The sequence below is a fragment of the Oryzias melastigma genome, linkage group LG13 (assembly GCF_002922805.2).
Source record: "Oryzias melastigma strain HK-1 linkage group LG13, ASM292280v2, whole genome shotgun sequence".
NCBI lineage: Eukaryota > Metazoa > Chordata > Actinopteri > Beloniformes > Adrianichthyidae > Oryzias > Oryzias melastigma.
This window is the reverse complement of record NC_050524.1, coordinates 22,412,142-22,427,565: the sequence shown is the minus strand read 5'-3', so window position 1 is coordinate 22,427,565 and position 15,424 is coordinate 22,412,142. Positions and strand designations below refer to the sequence as shown.

General features: G+C 38.4%; 2 protein-coding genes and 3 non-coding genes across 5 annotated transcripts in view; 4 read left to right on the top strand and 1 right to left on the bottom strand.

Moving 5' to 3' along the window:
- LOC112149940 (NADPH oxidase 4) overlaps positions 1-10,695 on the top strand; it is a 24,081-nt gene extending 13,386 nt beyond the window's left edge. The window contains exons 10-18 of the mRNA XM_024277950.2: positions 1,871-2,035; positions 2,449-2,511; positions 3,554-3,614; positions 3,976-4,057; positions 5,520-5,639; positions 5,734-5,842; positions 6,224-6,292; positions 7,724-7,824; positions 7,910-10,695. Of these exons, the coding sequence (XP_024133718.1) occupies positions 1,871-2,035; positions 2,449-2,511; positions 3,554-3,614; positions 3,976-4,057; positions 5,520-5,639; positions 5,734-5,842; positions 6,224-6,292; positions 7,724-7,824; positions 7,910-8,030 (891 nt within the window). The 3' untranslated portion in view covers positions 8,031-10,695. The remainder of the gene's footprint in view (positions 1-1,870; positions 2,036-2,448; positions 2,512-3,553; positions 3,615-3,975; positions 4,058-5,519; positions 5,640-5,733; positions 5,843-6,223; positions 6,293-7,723; positions 7,825-7,909) is intronic.
- On the top strand, positions 6,535-6,606 carry trnad-guc. Its single transcript has one exon. It is a non-coding gene; the product is annotated as a tRNA-Asp (tRNA).
- trnad-guc lies at positions 6,968-7,039 on the top strand. The gene has a single exon. It is a non-coding gene; the product is annotated as a tRNA-Asp (tRNA).
- trnad-guc lies at positions 7,184-7,255 on the top strand. Its single transcript has one exon. It is a non-coding gene; the product is annotated as a tRNA-Asp (tRNA).
- Positions 10,696-13,268: 2,573 nt separating the features above from the next.
- tyr (tyrosinase) overlaps positions 13,269-15,424 on the bottom strand; it is a 6,473-nt gene continuing 4,317 nt past the window's right edge. The window contains exons 3-5 of the mRNA XM_024278073.2: positions 14,903-15,050; positions 14,436-14,617; positions 13,269-14,339 (exon numbers count right to left, since the gene is read on the bottom strand). Of these exons, the coding sequence (XP_024133841.1) occupies positions 14,092-14,339; positions 14,436-14,617; positions 14,903-15,050 (578 nt within the window). The 3' untranslated portion in view covers positions 13,269-14,091. The remainder of the gene's footprint in view (positions 14,340-14,435; positions 14,618-14,902; positions 15,051-15,424) is intronic.

The following is a 15,424-nucleotide window of genomic DNA, read 5'->3' as shown; positions in this document are numbered from 1 at the left end:
TTTTAGGGGAACAACAGTCGCCAATCATGAGTGAGCTTGTTGGGAGTCCACACTCTTGAAAGTGGGCTTGGGAGAATCTGTCAATCAAACGTTTGTGGTGGGACCAGTGGGCACCACATGCTTTTACTGAGGCATCTAATTGGTCAGTTTTTAACTTGGCTGACTTGCAGTAAAGAAAAAATATAAAAAATAGGATTATAAAAACATGTTAAGAAGAGGGCATCAGAGCAAGAATGTTTATTCTGACAAGTAAAATGACTGAATAATAGCTGTCTATGTCTCCGTAGAAGTCTATGGGATTTTGACTTCTTAGAACCAGTAGGTATTTGAAAAAAAGAGGACAAGGCTTGAGCTGTCCATTGTTTTCTACTGTCTATGCTTCCAACTGAGTGTGAAGCGTTTAAAGGAGTCAGCTCTGTTTATTAGAGGAGGAGAGCTGTTAGGAACATGAAGGTCTGTTAGTGTGTGTGATTATGTGTTTGTACATAGTTATTTAAGTAAATGTGCAGGTTCCATAAAATCCCCCTTAACCCTGAATGCATTAAAACACAGGCAGTTAGCGGTTAGTCTGTTACTGGAACTGTTAAAAATGATGTCTTTGTTCTCATTAACAAATGATTTTTTTTTAGATAGATTTGATTTAGTGACATGCTTGTTGCTTTAAAGGTCCGTAGTAAATATCAAGGTCATAGACCTCTTGGGGAACCTGTAGAGCCAAAATGTTAGTACACATTTTTTCTACGGGTATGCTGCGCGTGACAGGTTTTTGTCAACATTTCTACAACACGCAAGGGGAAGTATGTTAGTTGCAGGCGTGTTGTACAGATTTCTTTTTTGTTTTTAACCCCCCAAATCCTGCAGACTGAGCAAGGACCCCGTTAGTGCTGTTCATGTGATGAGAGTGAAATTCTTTGCATCGCAATTTGCGCTCTGTAAGTAAGGAGCCAGTACTCACACCTTACTAACAACTAGAGTGTGGCAGCACCCATACGTCTTAAGTCCATGTAACTTACATTAGCCTTACAAATACTTAACGATACATTTACCACAAGCATGACAATGGTATGTTCCATTTTCATGGTTGCCGTATTAGCCTCAAGGGAACTGAACCACACCTGCACTCCCCTTTAGACGCTTCCCTCTACGATGTGTTCCCAGTGGTCTTTTAATTGTGATTAAATAATTTTATGAACATCTGGATATTAATGACTCCTCGTGGTAATCTAGTGAGCAACTTTATTCCTGCAGTTCCTGATTTCTGCCATTCCTCTCACAACATTGCTGGTTGCATTCCCACAGACGGTTGTTGCATCATTTTGGCTCCCAGCTGGGTCTAATCTGACACACGTCTGGTTTGCATTTTTAAAAATAAAGCCTGAGCTCACAGCAGACTGCAGATGTTTGGTCGGGCAGCGCAGGAGCGAAGATGATAAACGACTTATAACGAACGATTGGTCTTTTGCTCAGATTTTCATCAAACTGATGACTATGCAGAAATCTCCTGTGATCTTTGGCGTATGCTATTAAATGCAGACAATTTTGTCCAGCTGATGGAACTTTAGCTTGTTGGATAATCAAACCCTTTTGGGAGCTGAGGTGAGCTGCAATGATCTGCATGCAGTGGGTTGTGCTTTCTGAATTCTCCTGTGGAATCAGTCCATAAACAAAATGTTAAATATTAACAGACAGTTCCAATCAGTAAGACTAGTAAAGATATGGCATTAAAATGATCATATAGAAGTACAGACAGAGATGCAGATTCCTCTGGTTAATGTGTGTGACTGTCTCACTCTGCTGCTTAGATTGTTGACCTCTCCTCTCAAAGCTCAGCTCTCAGCTTGCTGTGCTCGTGCTCTGTCTCTGTGCACAGACCTGGCTGTGGGTGTCCGGCCCTCTCTGTCTCTACTGTGTGGAGCGCTTGTTCCGCTACATCCGAAGCAGTCACCCTGTTACCATAGTGACAGTTATCAGACATCCGTGTGATGTTGTGGAGTTGCGGATGCTAAAGAAGAACTTCCGCGCTCGACCCGGACAGGTAAGTTGGGATTGATTAGTTTAGTTCAAGTAATTTTCAGCAATAAAAGAAAAGAAAAACAATAAAAATGCATAGATTTGTCAAATGTACAAAAAAATATGACTTCATATTCGAAAAGAAAATGTCGCTATCTTCTTGACACTTTAATTGCTCCTCATTATACATAGACGTATTTCCTCTTTACATACAGGCACACACAACACATTGAATCCATTACATATAATGGCTGCCAGAGTTGCAGAATCTCTCAAGATGTTTGTGTAATTGCACAAACTTGTAAAGTGTGTTCTGTTTTTGAATTGTTGACAAATGTGACCATCGACACACTTCGTTGACATTTTATTCCTTTAACATCTGATGTTTCTGTGGCCCTCCTGTCCCCTCATCACTTCCTATTCTTCTCTTTATCCTAGTATATACTCCTGAACTGTCCAGGTGTGTCTTCCTTTGAGAACCATCCCTTCACTCTGACAGCGGTGAGGCAATCCCACGTTAATACATTCCCTCCTTGTGACACACTCTTCTGTTCATGGATGCCTCTAAAAAGTGCCCCAGACCATGTATAGTTGTGGAAAAAACCCTTCCCCTAATCTTTTCCTACTTAAAATGTAAGACTTTTCTTAAAGGGGGTCCATCATTAGAAAAAATAATATTGTTTGTGTTTATGTTTATATGTGGGCTGTACACCACTAGGGGAAAAAATTATCTCATGAGTCATTTTATGAAAGCATTTGAGCACCACAAAAAAGTTCAAAGGCCACACCAACACGCACACATGCCTGCATACACACACACCTACAAACATTTACACACACACAGCGAGTCTGCGTGGAAAAATTTCAGCTAGTCTGTATTTTTCTACATTTAGGCACAGGCCGAGACAAACCGATTTTTAAATTTTCTGTTTTGATGAACATCTTGACGTTTTTTTTACAGATTTTCGAAGAATGGTTACATTCTTAATGCACACATCTGCACACTTACACCCACACATATACACTTAGGCACTCACACATCTACACACGCATGTGCACACACCCCTACACCCCTAAACACACCAACACACACACCTAAATCTACACACACCCAAACACACACCCATATCTGCACACATTTTCGGTCATTTTTGACCTGTTGGACAAGGAGAGTAAATAGAATGTTAAGCTCCCACAATGCTTCATGTTGTTTGCTCTCTCCTCTCCTTTAAACAGAAAAAATATCAAGCATCAGATTTTCTGTTATAGCTAAAATGATTGAAGTAGGTGGATTTAGAGTTTTCTCACGAGTGTTCCTGGTGTGGATGTTTGAGCAGAAGGGTTGAGTCGCTCTGACAGGAGACAGACGGACCCCTGAGGTTTATGAAGCTGTCGGCCGACAGGAAGGCCGTGTGTTCAAGCCCACAGTTACATTTAATTAAAGCAGTTCTTTTGTGTTCTTTCCTTGCTGCACATTTACAAGCCTGCATGTTCTGCTGTAGTTTCAATCAATATGAAATGTGTTTCTTGTAACTCTTTTCAGTGTCCCACGGAGAACAAGGAAACTTTTGGCATTCATCTGAGAATCGTGGGAGACTGGACTGGTGAGTGCTACACAAACCCACTGCAACAATTACAATAAAACACACATTATATGGTGGAAAATCAGAATAACAATGGCTGAAACACAGCTCAGGATGTCATGTCTCATAGTTTTCCTGCGTGAGTTTTGATGTTTTGAAGCACATTGTGTCCAGTGATAAAAATGTCTTAGTTTTGAGAGCAGCTTTCATTGTCTGTATCTGTATTGTCTGTATTTGCTGCTGCACGTCCATCCACGCTCATATCCTTTCAGAGCACAGGAAGAGGAAGTTTGTTTGTTTGGTTTGGCTCCTTAATCTGCCATGATGATATGTTCCAGAGAAATGGAGAGTAGTGAAGTAAGCTCTCCATCTTTCTCTACAGAACACTTTGCTCATCTCTTGCTTCCTCAGCCAAGAGCAGCCTTGGAGATCCTTCCTGTGGTCCATCAGAGGAGATACCCAACGTAGGTGTCAGTGTGCGTCTGTGAGCATGAGGTGACAGTATAGGATGCCTGACAGGATCTTACTCTCAGTGTTCTATGATATGTCTGTGTTAGTACAGATTTGAGTGGGTAAGTAGAGAGGAACCTCACGTAGCCTCACATCTCTCACCCTTGAACATTAACTGGTGCTTTTCTAAAATGTTTTTATTTGTTTGTTTCTGGATCTGTTTGTGTTGATTGTGTTCATGCTTTTTATGTTTTTTCTAGACACCCAGCTTCAAGGTCTTTCAAACAAAAAAAGCTTAGAAAACTTACGCTGCCAAACTACTGAACTGATTTGATTCTCGATTTGACAAAATTCAATCAAAATTTTCATTTATTAAATGGGATCTGAAAAAAAGATTTCCTTTTAAATAAAAACGAATAATGGATTAAATTAAATTAAAATGTAAGACTTTAAAATGATCAATGCCTAATAAATGCCATGCATACATTTTCATTTATACAAGGGGTTTGTTTTTATGAACCTTATTGGTCCCATGTTTTCATCATTAACTCCTAATCTCTCAATATTGTTTTATTTTGTCACAAATTCTTTGGTAGAATCAACTCTAGCTTTGATTTGACCTCATTTTTATACATACATTTAAAACACAGTGACTAGTTTGTTGTTGTACTTGCAGTTGCAAGTACCTTCACTGTTAAAGCAGAGTTAAAAAAATAAAATAAAAATGAAATGTCCAATATGTTTTCACTGTCTTGCATTGATCTTGTTATAGTCTTTAAAGCATGACTGAGTCTTTATATGGCTCCTAAGTCTAAATATGTTATTCATGTTATTATGTAATAATGTTTTCATCTTTTGCTGGTCCAGATAATAAGTCTTTATAAATATGAGGTAAAACCATTTTAACTCAGTATTTGCACTTTTGTTAGTTTGCTATAGCCTCAGTTGTCCACCAGATGTCGTTGTTGTTCATTATTTAAGAACTGAAATTTTATTCTGCTAACATTTTTGATTGGATTAGGTTTTAAAAAACAAAAAACTTAGTTACTTATGTATCAAGCTTTTATAACTCATTAAATTGGGTCTATAATTCAATATTGATAATGTTGTCTAACTTTTGCAGCCCTTATTTAGAATATTTTTATATATTTTGCTTTTTTGCAAATACAGCCTCCTTCCAGCTGATGAGAGTTGGAGCTGGGCAGAATACCCTGTCATCATCACTTGTTTTTATTTGCTTTTATTTTGCAAAAAAGCTTTCTCTTCTATGCACCTGAGTGTAGATTTGTGTTTTTGTAGCATGAATGAGTCAATTTCTGTATGTATAGAATAGATGTTATGTATGGAGACCGATGCGAGTGTGATGTTTGTGCATCATTTAGGAAATTTAGAAATAAAATTACATTAATTTGACTTTTAATATATTTTTGTCTCTGAGCTGCCTGCGTTGTCTTTGTTGTACCACATGATGACCAGGCTTTACGTCGATGGCCCATTCGGAAGCCCATCAGAAGAAGTCTTCAACTATGACGTCAGCCTTTGCATTGCTGGAGGGATAGGTGTGACCCCTTTTGCTTGTGTGCTCGATGCTCTAATGTGAGTGAAAAAATTGTTGCATTATAACAAATGGTCAACAATTTCAGCATTTTTTTGTTTTTCTTCTTTTTTTATTTCTTCTTTTACACCCAAGTGAGAGATGGAAGAGCTTCAGGTTGCAGAGGCTGTACTTTGTTTGGGTCTGCAGGGAGCTCCAGTCTTTCTACTGGTTTGCAGAGCTGCTGTGTGCTTTACATGAAAAGGTTGGGGACAATTCTGGGTTTTAATACTTTTATATAACTTATTTATAACATATATACTTTGATAGAGCAGAAGAAAGCCATTGATCATAGACTAAAGAGATAACATTAGACTTAAAAAAAAACCCTTTTTATGACATATGGCCCTAATTTTCCACTCAGGCTACCATTTAGTCAATTTAATCCACTTAATTAAGCATCATCCTGAGTGGAAAAACACTCAATAATTTGTTTACATAATTAAAATAACTTCAGGGATGAAGGGGTTAAAGTAGCTGTTTGAGTTGACCATCGAGTTGACAGTAATTTAGAAAAAGAACACTGTCAATGATCAGGCTGTCACCATCTAACTGTCATCTATCCACGTTTGTGTTGGGCTTTTAGCTGTGGAAGGAGAACAGACCTGACTACTTGAATGTGAAACTCTATGTCACTCAAAAGGACTGCCAGCAGGTAAGTGTAAACACGGCACGACTCGCGCACGTAGGTTTTTGTTTTCTTAATTGATTGATTAATTAAGCAATACCATTTTATGTGTTACCTGATTAACTGTGTAATAAAGTGGTATATTATGAAGACACTGAATGTTTTACTTAACTTACTGCAACTTTTACCGTATCGGTGACTCGACCTACCTGTGGTAGACACTGTGCTATAGCATTTTAACTTACAGAACCCAAATTTATGACATCTCCTCCTCGTTAGTATAGTGGTCAGTATCCCCGCCTGTCACGCGGGAGACCGGGGTTCAATTCCCCGACGGGGAGTTATTTACACTTTTTAAACCTGTTATAAAACTCGTTCGTTTATGTTCAGCCAGTGGAGTCCTTTTCCCACGGCTAAACGTAAATACTTTTGTTCGCCTCGTGCTATAGCAATTTAGCTAGCAGCACGGAAAATTAGCCTAACTCCTCCTCCTTAGTATAATGTTCAGTAACCCCGCCTGTCACGCGGGGGACCGGGGTTTAATTCCCCGACGGGGGTCCTCTATATTTTTTAACGTTGTGATGAAACTTTTTGACGTATTGCTAGCATTTTGAGTCATTATCCCACGGCTAAATATTAAAAATGTTAGCCCTTTCAACCTATAGCATTTTAGCTAGTAGTTCGAGGCGTATTGCCATCTCCTCCTCGTTAGTATAGTGGTCAGTATCCCCGCCTGTCACGCGGGAGACCGGGGTTCAATTCCCCGACGGGGAGTAATCTTTTTTTTAACGCTGTTATGAAACTTGTTCGTGAATTGTCAAGCTTTTAAGTCTTTCACCACATGGTTAAATGTAAAAACTTTGATCACTTCGAGGTATAGCATTTTTAGCTAGCAGTTCGGAGTCTTTTGCCAACTCCTCCTCGTTAGTATAGTGGTCAGTATCCCCGCCTGTCACGCGGGAGACCGGGGTTCAATTCCCCGACGGGGAGATCGTAAATTATTTTTTTTTTTTATATTTAAAACTTATCATGGAACTTGTTCATATATCGCCAGCCATTGGCGTCTTTTTAAATAAAATGAAAGACGTGCTTTTGGTGCATATAAAATATTTTTTGGTTAAAACTGAATTTAAGTTCTCTTTCCCTTTTCTAGAAAATTATTATTATTATTATTATTATTTTAATTTTGGCTAAAAATAGCATAATCAGAATTAAAGACTATTGGAAAGGCTTTGATGAAAAAATCAAAAGAAGGTATAAGCTATAGAACAAATAGCTTCACACCAAAAGGATGAAGTTTGAATCACTACTATTTTTTCTCCCGAAAAAGAATTACAATTCATATGTACATGTCTGTCAAGGAAAACATCTTAAATATATAATCGTTTTTATACAGCGGGGAAAAACTATGCTTCATATAACTACAATCTTGATTTGATGCCATGTCATATTTTCCAGAGCATGTCTGAGCTGCGATACCGCCCCCTAGCTGCAAGGTTGCAGGTTGGGCGACCAAGGTGGAAATTGCTCTTTGATGAGATTGGAAAGTGTAATAAAGAGTAAGTAGCTGCAACACATAGTAGCAGTCATTAATGCATAATTTAAAACTCATGTCTTATAACTTTTTTGCCTCTTTGATTTCAGTAAGCGAGTAGGAGTTTTTTGTTGTGGTCCAAAGAGAATCTCCAGGACTCTGCATAGACTGTGCAATTCAGTAAGATCTTCAGGAGCTACTTTTGAATTCAACAAGGAGTCATTTAGCTGACCTTTTCTTTTGTTTCATATTCTGTGACATTTCATATATTGTGACATATCAAGAATTGTACGCCATATTGTCACAAGTCATGTGACACTAACGATCCCTGTGAAAAACTCAATCAAGAACTGTACGCCATATTGTCACAAGTCATGTGACACTAACGATCCCTGTGAAAAACTCAATCATGTGCCTCTTATTTGTAAAATTCTTTATGCTACTTTTTGAGCTGAAGCCTAAAGTTTCTTTGGTACTGAACCGTATTTTAGGAATGGGAAAAAACTAAGGACTATACTTTCAGTGGGATGAAAAACTTTTGCTACATTATAGCCAAAAACAAACCGAATGCAATTTGCATGTCATGTCCAATGCCTCTTTTTTGCTAAATTTGCTGGTGTACACTTGTCCAAAAATGTGTTATAAGCTTGACATTTTTGCAGTGTGTGGGAAGAGCTACCATCACATTTTATTTTGCCTCATTGTACATAGAAGCATTGACTGTATATCTAATTTACTTAATTCAAATTAGAAAAATATAGGATAATTCTGATTTTCTTCCACATTGATTTTAAATTCCACCTACTGATCACATCATTAACATGTCACGGATCAAAGCTGAGTTTCTGATAGGTGGAGACAAAACAAATTTTTTGCCAAAGTTCAGATTTGTGAACTCTGGAAACATTGCAACGCTACGCCTAAAACATGTTACTTTATATGCTCAACACTAAAAATCTGCTGCAGGACTTCTCTACACGTCTGTCCATTGACTTAACATTGAAACTGGACGCCCCTTTCGCGCAAATCGCATTTGGTGTGAAAAAAGCTCTATGTTGTGGTGTTTGCACTCAAATCTAAGCAGTGACACTTTGTGATTGCTCTGTTTTATCTTACCATTCTGAAAACCCATCAGCTGCTATTGATAGTTTTTGCAAAACGACATTTTCAAGGTCAAGTGCATCAGTATTAGATTTAATTTTTACCTGACTGTTACACCAAATGATTTTATGACAACCTAAAACACAACTTTAATTGGAGGGGGTCTTTGGAAGGTCACAAGTTCCAGCTTTTCCCCTTTTTGTGTGTCAATGTGCCCTTGGGCAAGACACTGAACCCCACATCGCTCCTGGTGGTTACAGATTGGTTAACTTGTATGGCAGCAGAACCGCCATCAGTGTGTAAATGTGTGTGTGGATGGATGAATGGAATTGTAACTGTAAAGCTCCTTAGGGCTTAATTGTCTGATTGCTTTCAGCAATCAGAGCATGTTACTCTACAACTTGAGTATACTCTGGTTTTTGGTGCGGTTCTCCTCCTAGAGTAGACGAAAGCAGCTGTCAAGATACAATCCAAAATACTTTGTAAAGCTCCCTTGTGGGAAGTGTGCTATTACTTAAAAGCTACAAAATGTACAAAAAGAGCTTTAAAAATACCTCTCAATCACTGTTCCCTCTAAACCAGGGGTCTCAAACTCAGTTTAGCTGGGGGCCGCTGGAGGCAGAGTCTGGGTAAGGCTGGGCCCATCAGGATTTTCTGAAATATCTTTATTTCTAACTAAAGAATTAAATAAATACATTTAAAAGTGAATAAAAAAATCAATCATTAGTAAATCAATATAATAATAATGACCATACCGACGACTGAAGAACCCACATATTGACTGACTGACTAGAGCCATGTTTCTCAAAAACACTGTTTCAATTCTTTCATGTCGAGACCAGAAAAATGTTACACATTTCCCAAGACTGTGTTATGAAGAGTGCTTATGCATTTTAGCGCTGATCTCTTCAAGTACTATTGTTAAAAAATAAACTTAGACATTTTGGTTTTATAAATGGTCATGTATTATATACAAAGCTTTCAAGTGTTTAGTGCAGCCTTGTGGTGATTTAAATAGCGTTAGACCAGCCATGTCGCTAGGTTCTTGAAACCTAAACATGCATCCATGTTTAAACTGGGTATTTTCGGTCATTGATAGCAACATCTTCAAAATGTTTAAAACACAATTTCTTTAATTGCAAATCTAGTTAAATTAGAGATGCAGAATATTAATAATACCATTTACCATTTTGTTTTTAAAAGTCATGTAAGAAAATTACCCTGAAACTGACAGACTTTTGCTGTGTGGTGTAAACCCCTACCCTGGAACACTCAGGCAGGCTTTCATGTCATGTGACTGAAACTATCAATAGAGAGCTATTAAGTTGGGACACATTAAATAATTTTTTTTTGTCTGTTAACCAGAGCAAATATGCAGATGATGTAATGAAGTATTCCTCTGTTCTGTTGCTTGCTTTTACTTGTTCTTGTTTGTGCACCAAAGTTTTTCCAAAGCTGACCTACTATGCATCACAAAACCTTTTTTTGTACAATTTTCACTTTATTTCTTAAACTTACGACACATGTCTGAAGGTCATGGTAAACCAATGGAAGTTTTTTTTTTTTTTTTTTCGGTGCTAATATGTGTGTTCTCCCACTGATGTTGATGCAGTGATTACAAAACCATTTTTGGTTTGATTAGGTTTTTCTTTGATTTAGAAGTACTATCACATGTCTGCCTTATTACCTCATTTTGTAACTCATTGTCAGTTTATAAGATACAAATAAATGTAAAATGCTTTCAACCGTTTTTCAGGAACAGGAAAGAATTAAAGATTTTCTATTTATTTCACAATGGGTTCATGTATTATTTCAGTCTCACAATCTTTGACCGTTTTTTACTTGAGGGTTTTTTATTTTCAGTTGTAGTAAGTCTTCTAACTAAAACACATTTAGAATCTTTTAATTTGAGGATCTTCAACTGTTAAGTTTTAGTGTAAATAATGCTGCTTTTTGAGTATGTGCTTCACATTTGCTCTGGTGTGTTGTAGGAGTATTTTGGTTACACAGCTTGCCTCCGAACTGGTTCATCTAAATTAATCTAAAACGCTGTTTAACACTTTTCCAGTTGTGTTTACTTTGAAGGTTTGGGTCTGTGCACGTTTGCAAACGAGGCTTAAATTAACTCCTAAATTATTTATTAGTTAGATTTTGTGCATATTAAATAGTTGGTTTATCAATTTATTGATTATTAGTATTGAAATGTGGCAAAGACATGGACCTAAGCAGGAAACAGAGTTCCTGAAGAGCCCCCAAAGCAGATCTTTTATTTCCATATTCTGGCTTCCAAGCACCTGAACTTGCAGAAGAGAAAAAGGGCAGGTGGCAGGAACACACTCTGGGCTATAACATACTGGACTCAGTTTAGCAAACAAGAATGAACAAGTGACCTGACATGAGAGTCGAGAGATAAAACTGGGTCTAGAGTTACCTCGAGGTTTCTAACAGAAGGCCTGACAAAAGAGGCAAGTGGACCAAGCCACTGGACTATCTGTCGAAGGTATTTGTCAGGAGCAAAACGAGGACTTCAGTTTTGGCATCATTTAGTTGGAGAAAGTTGTTATTCATTCAACTCTTGACCGAATCCAGACATCTCCGTAAACTCTATATTTTAAAAACATCCTGAGGTCTTAAGGACACATAAAACTGAATATTATCAGCATAAAAATGGTTCTAAACTTCATTAAAATATCTTAAAATATGCAGCAAAGGCAGCAGATATAAAATGAACAATAAAGTTCCCAAAACAACCTTGTGGCACACCAGAAGAGAGGGATGCAGAGGAGGACTTAAAGTTAGAAGATCTACCAGTGAGATGTGAGGTGAACCAGTGTAAAGCGGATCTGGATGTCCCAACCCAGTTTTTCAGCCTGTCCAAAAGGACATAGTGGTCGACAGTGTCGAAGGCTGCGGTTAAGTTTGGGGTCACAAGGTTGCTTTTTTTTTTTTACATACTGAAGCTTAAGGCCCAATTTTGAACTCTTCCCTTCTTTCACTCGCAAACAGCTTATATCCACCGGTAAAGGCATTTGTGACTTAGGCATAAGTTCTGATGCTGCAAGGAGAATTGTGAGCTACCTTTAGGGCTGTCGTGTCCAAATTGGAAAACCGAATAGTGAGGTGATGAGCTTCTTGCTGCAGCACAGGTGTCACTCACACAGGATCTATCAAAATGCTCCTCTGCCTGGTCTGGATGCTCAGCGGGATTGCCCAGATTCTCTCCGCAGTGGCCAGTGTGTGAGCACCTACACACACACACACAGGCGCGCCTTCACAGAAAGCTGTCAAATAGATTTTGAACATGTATATGTTGACGTGTTTAAATAGATTTTACCGATTCTCGAAGAATCGTCACATCTTTACTTTGAGACTCTCAAGATGCCCTTCGCCCCGGCTCCTTTACTCCCTCATACAGACCTGAAGTCCTAATTTATTGTGGAGGTGGACTCTTCTAGTACCAGTATCGGGGCGGTTCTGTCCCAATGCTGCAGTCAGCCCAGTTCCCCATACCTTAGGCTCTTTCTCGGATGTCTGTCACTGTGTCACGGTTTTTGGATTCTGTTCAGGGAAGTTACGACCAACCATTGAGCCTTGCTGTTGTGTGCTGCCTCTTAAAGGGATCTCAGGTGTGTCTCGCAGATCTGTTATGGCTCGTATGGTCACCTCAGGGAATATCATGAATGCCCTGCCGGTTTGCCAATTTTTCCCCTGCAGACAACCTGTAAGCATCCGTGAGGGCAGTTGTGACTAAGGCTTAATGGTCTGCCTCAGAATGACATTATTACTACAGAAATGGCTGTGATGTTCTTCTGTAAAATGAAATGAACCATTGCTCATTTTTACAAGTGTAGAACAGCTAATAATCTGATAAACAGCACAAACAACACATTTGTTCAATTAAAAATGACTAATTAAATCTTAATTTGATGCCATGCATATTTTTGAAAGAATTTTGAAGGTCCAACTTTTCCTCTGGAAAGTTGCGTGTCATTTATCCGAGGTGGGAATTGCTCCTGTACGAAATTGTAAAAAGCAGTTAATATTGAGCAGCATCAAAATATATTAAAATACTTATTAAAATGCAGTTTTAAAACCAACATCCTACTATGACACTGGCATTTATCTTGTTGGTTCTTGTGAGTGAGTACGTTTTTCTGCTGTGGTGTAAAGGATCTCCAGGACCCTTCACAGACTGTGCAAGAGAGTGAGGCCTTTCCTGAAACAACTACAGATTATGTAAGGCTTTTTCCAAATCAGACTTTTACATCTCAAAATCCAACATTTGTAGTCTTGTTCCAGTTTTCACTTCATTAGATTTATTTACAGATCAAAAGGTTATGAACACATATGGAGATTATTTTTACTATGGGGAAATAAATAACTGTATTTTCAATTTGTGACCTTTTATCTGAGGATTTCTCTAATAGCAGTAATAGAGGGTCCTTAACCAAAAATGTATTAAAGATCAAACAAGTTTTTCAGTTCTTTAAGTTCAATGCTGCCATACTACTATTTAAGCAATTGAAGGGATTGTGCACCACAACCAAGTGAAGCAACATTTGTCCAGAAGAAAAGATAAAGAAAATCACAGAAATTTTCATCATTTTTTTTTTTTATTAAATCATGCATTTTCATGATTAATCTTTATCCTTTTTTGCAGTTGGTTTTGCCAACAGTCCTGCCCACAACCCAGAGGTGAATTAATAATGAACTACTGCAACCCTGCAGAAACTTTGTCAAATGATACAGGTTTTTGATTTGGGCAAAATCATAATTAAAAGAACACTGGGAATGCTTTAACAATAAATCAAAAGATGATTGGAGTGGGAATTTAAGGATCTTTGAGGGTTTTGGGGGCTCAGTGCACTTGAGGTCCACCTCTAACAACACAAGCATTCAATGTCAGAACAGGCTTCACCGATGCAATATTTCCTGAAAATTATTATTATTTTTTATTATATGGTTTTAAAGTGTTTGCCAACATATCAACTGAACTACATGTAATTAGACCGATAAAGTACTGAGATAAATAACTTAAAACGTAGCTGTCTTTGTCGATCCAGGTCTTGTCTAGATGTGGTCGGTGAGAACATACAGTAATAAATTGCTTTATTGTTTTAAAGGTTCCAGTATGTAATGTTTTTCCTTTTATTAGAACACAGGGAGCAATGCCGCAGGGTTTTTCTCTGTGTTAAAGTGTGGTCTGGTAGGACGATGAACCCTCTTCTGAGCTGCTCTGCAACAGTGGCTGTCTCTCTCCAAAGCTGGGTGCCCTCTTTCTCTTCTGGTTACGTCTCCACTTCCTTCTGGCAAAAACGATCACAGCAGCAAGCAGGGCGGCAATGAAAGCACCGAGGATCCCGGCCCCCAGGAGCCACTGCCAGATCTGCATGGCCTGCTCAAGGTAGGGGGTCAAGAACTCCTGCACAAACCTCTGACCTGTGTAATGAAAGATAAGATGACAGAATATGGCAGTGTGAATGTCCAGGAATGTCTGTTGTAAATTAGAGGATATTTCTTTAATTGTGCTCTGACCTGGGTCCAACAGGTAGGCGTACTCGTATCCAAGAACCTTGTTGGACAGGAGGTAGTCTCCGTTCCTATAAAGAGGAAGGAATGGCACCATGTAGTAGCCGTCATTGTGGCCAATGGGTGCGTTAGCACGTGGGTAGATGGATCGAGGAGGCTGATGGGTCCTTAGCCAGCGTTCAAAGATGCTGGAGATGAGGAAACAAATTTGGAGGATGAAGGTAAAATAAGACAAAAATTAAACAAATAAATATCAAGTATTGAGTTTCTATTCTACCAATAATAGCCTCACTTATTTAAGCTGATTATTTTTTGTTTTTTGTTCTTCAGCGAAACCAAACTCTAAATCTTGATCTAAAAGTTGTTTCTCTGCTCATCTGAGCACATCTACAGCCTCGAATTATTGTAAAATCAACAGATTGCAAGAACTTTGTCAAAAATTATGCAGTCTAATGGGATGACGTGCATGTTACCTGTCGATGAAAGCATGGTGGAGGAGGAAGATGGGGTCATTGGCTGACCCCTGGACTGAGGACATTGAGCCGTTCATGAAGACATGCAGTGCATTGTGCATGGTGCTCTGGCCTTGCACAGCCATGCCTGTTTCTGGGCTGGCGAAACCTGCAGAGAAAAGAAGCATGGGAGGAAGTTACAGTTTCAATCAAGAAAAAAAGCAGAACAAGGCTAATTAAAAGATTAAAAAAAGGAAAAGGAAAATATAACATAATGTTGGTCTAACCATTGACCGTATCTGAGAACTGGACTTAGAGACCCCTCCCTCATGGCGTTCCAAACAAGAAGTAGCCACAGGCTCCAAGAAGATAAAATCCCATACACTTATTATCCTGCTACCTTTTTAACATGTTCTTTCTAATCCTATTTTCTTGTTTAATTATATCTTTTCCTTTAACTTATAAACTGACCAATTAGATGCATTTGTGAAAGTAGGTGGTCTCACATCAAGCGTTCAAAACGTTTTTTTTTTTTTTTTTTTT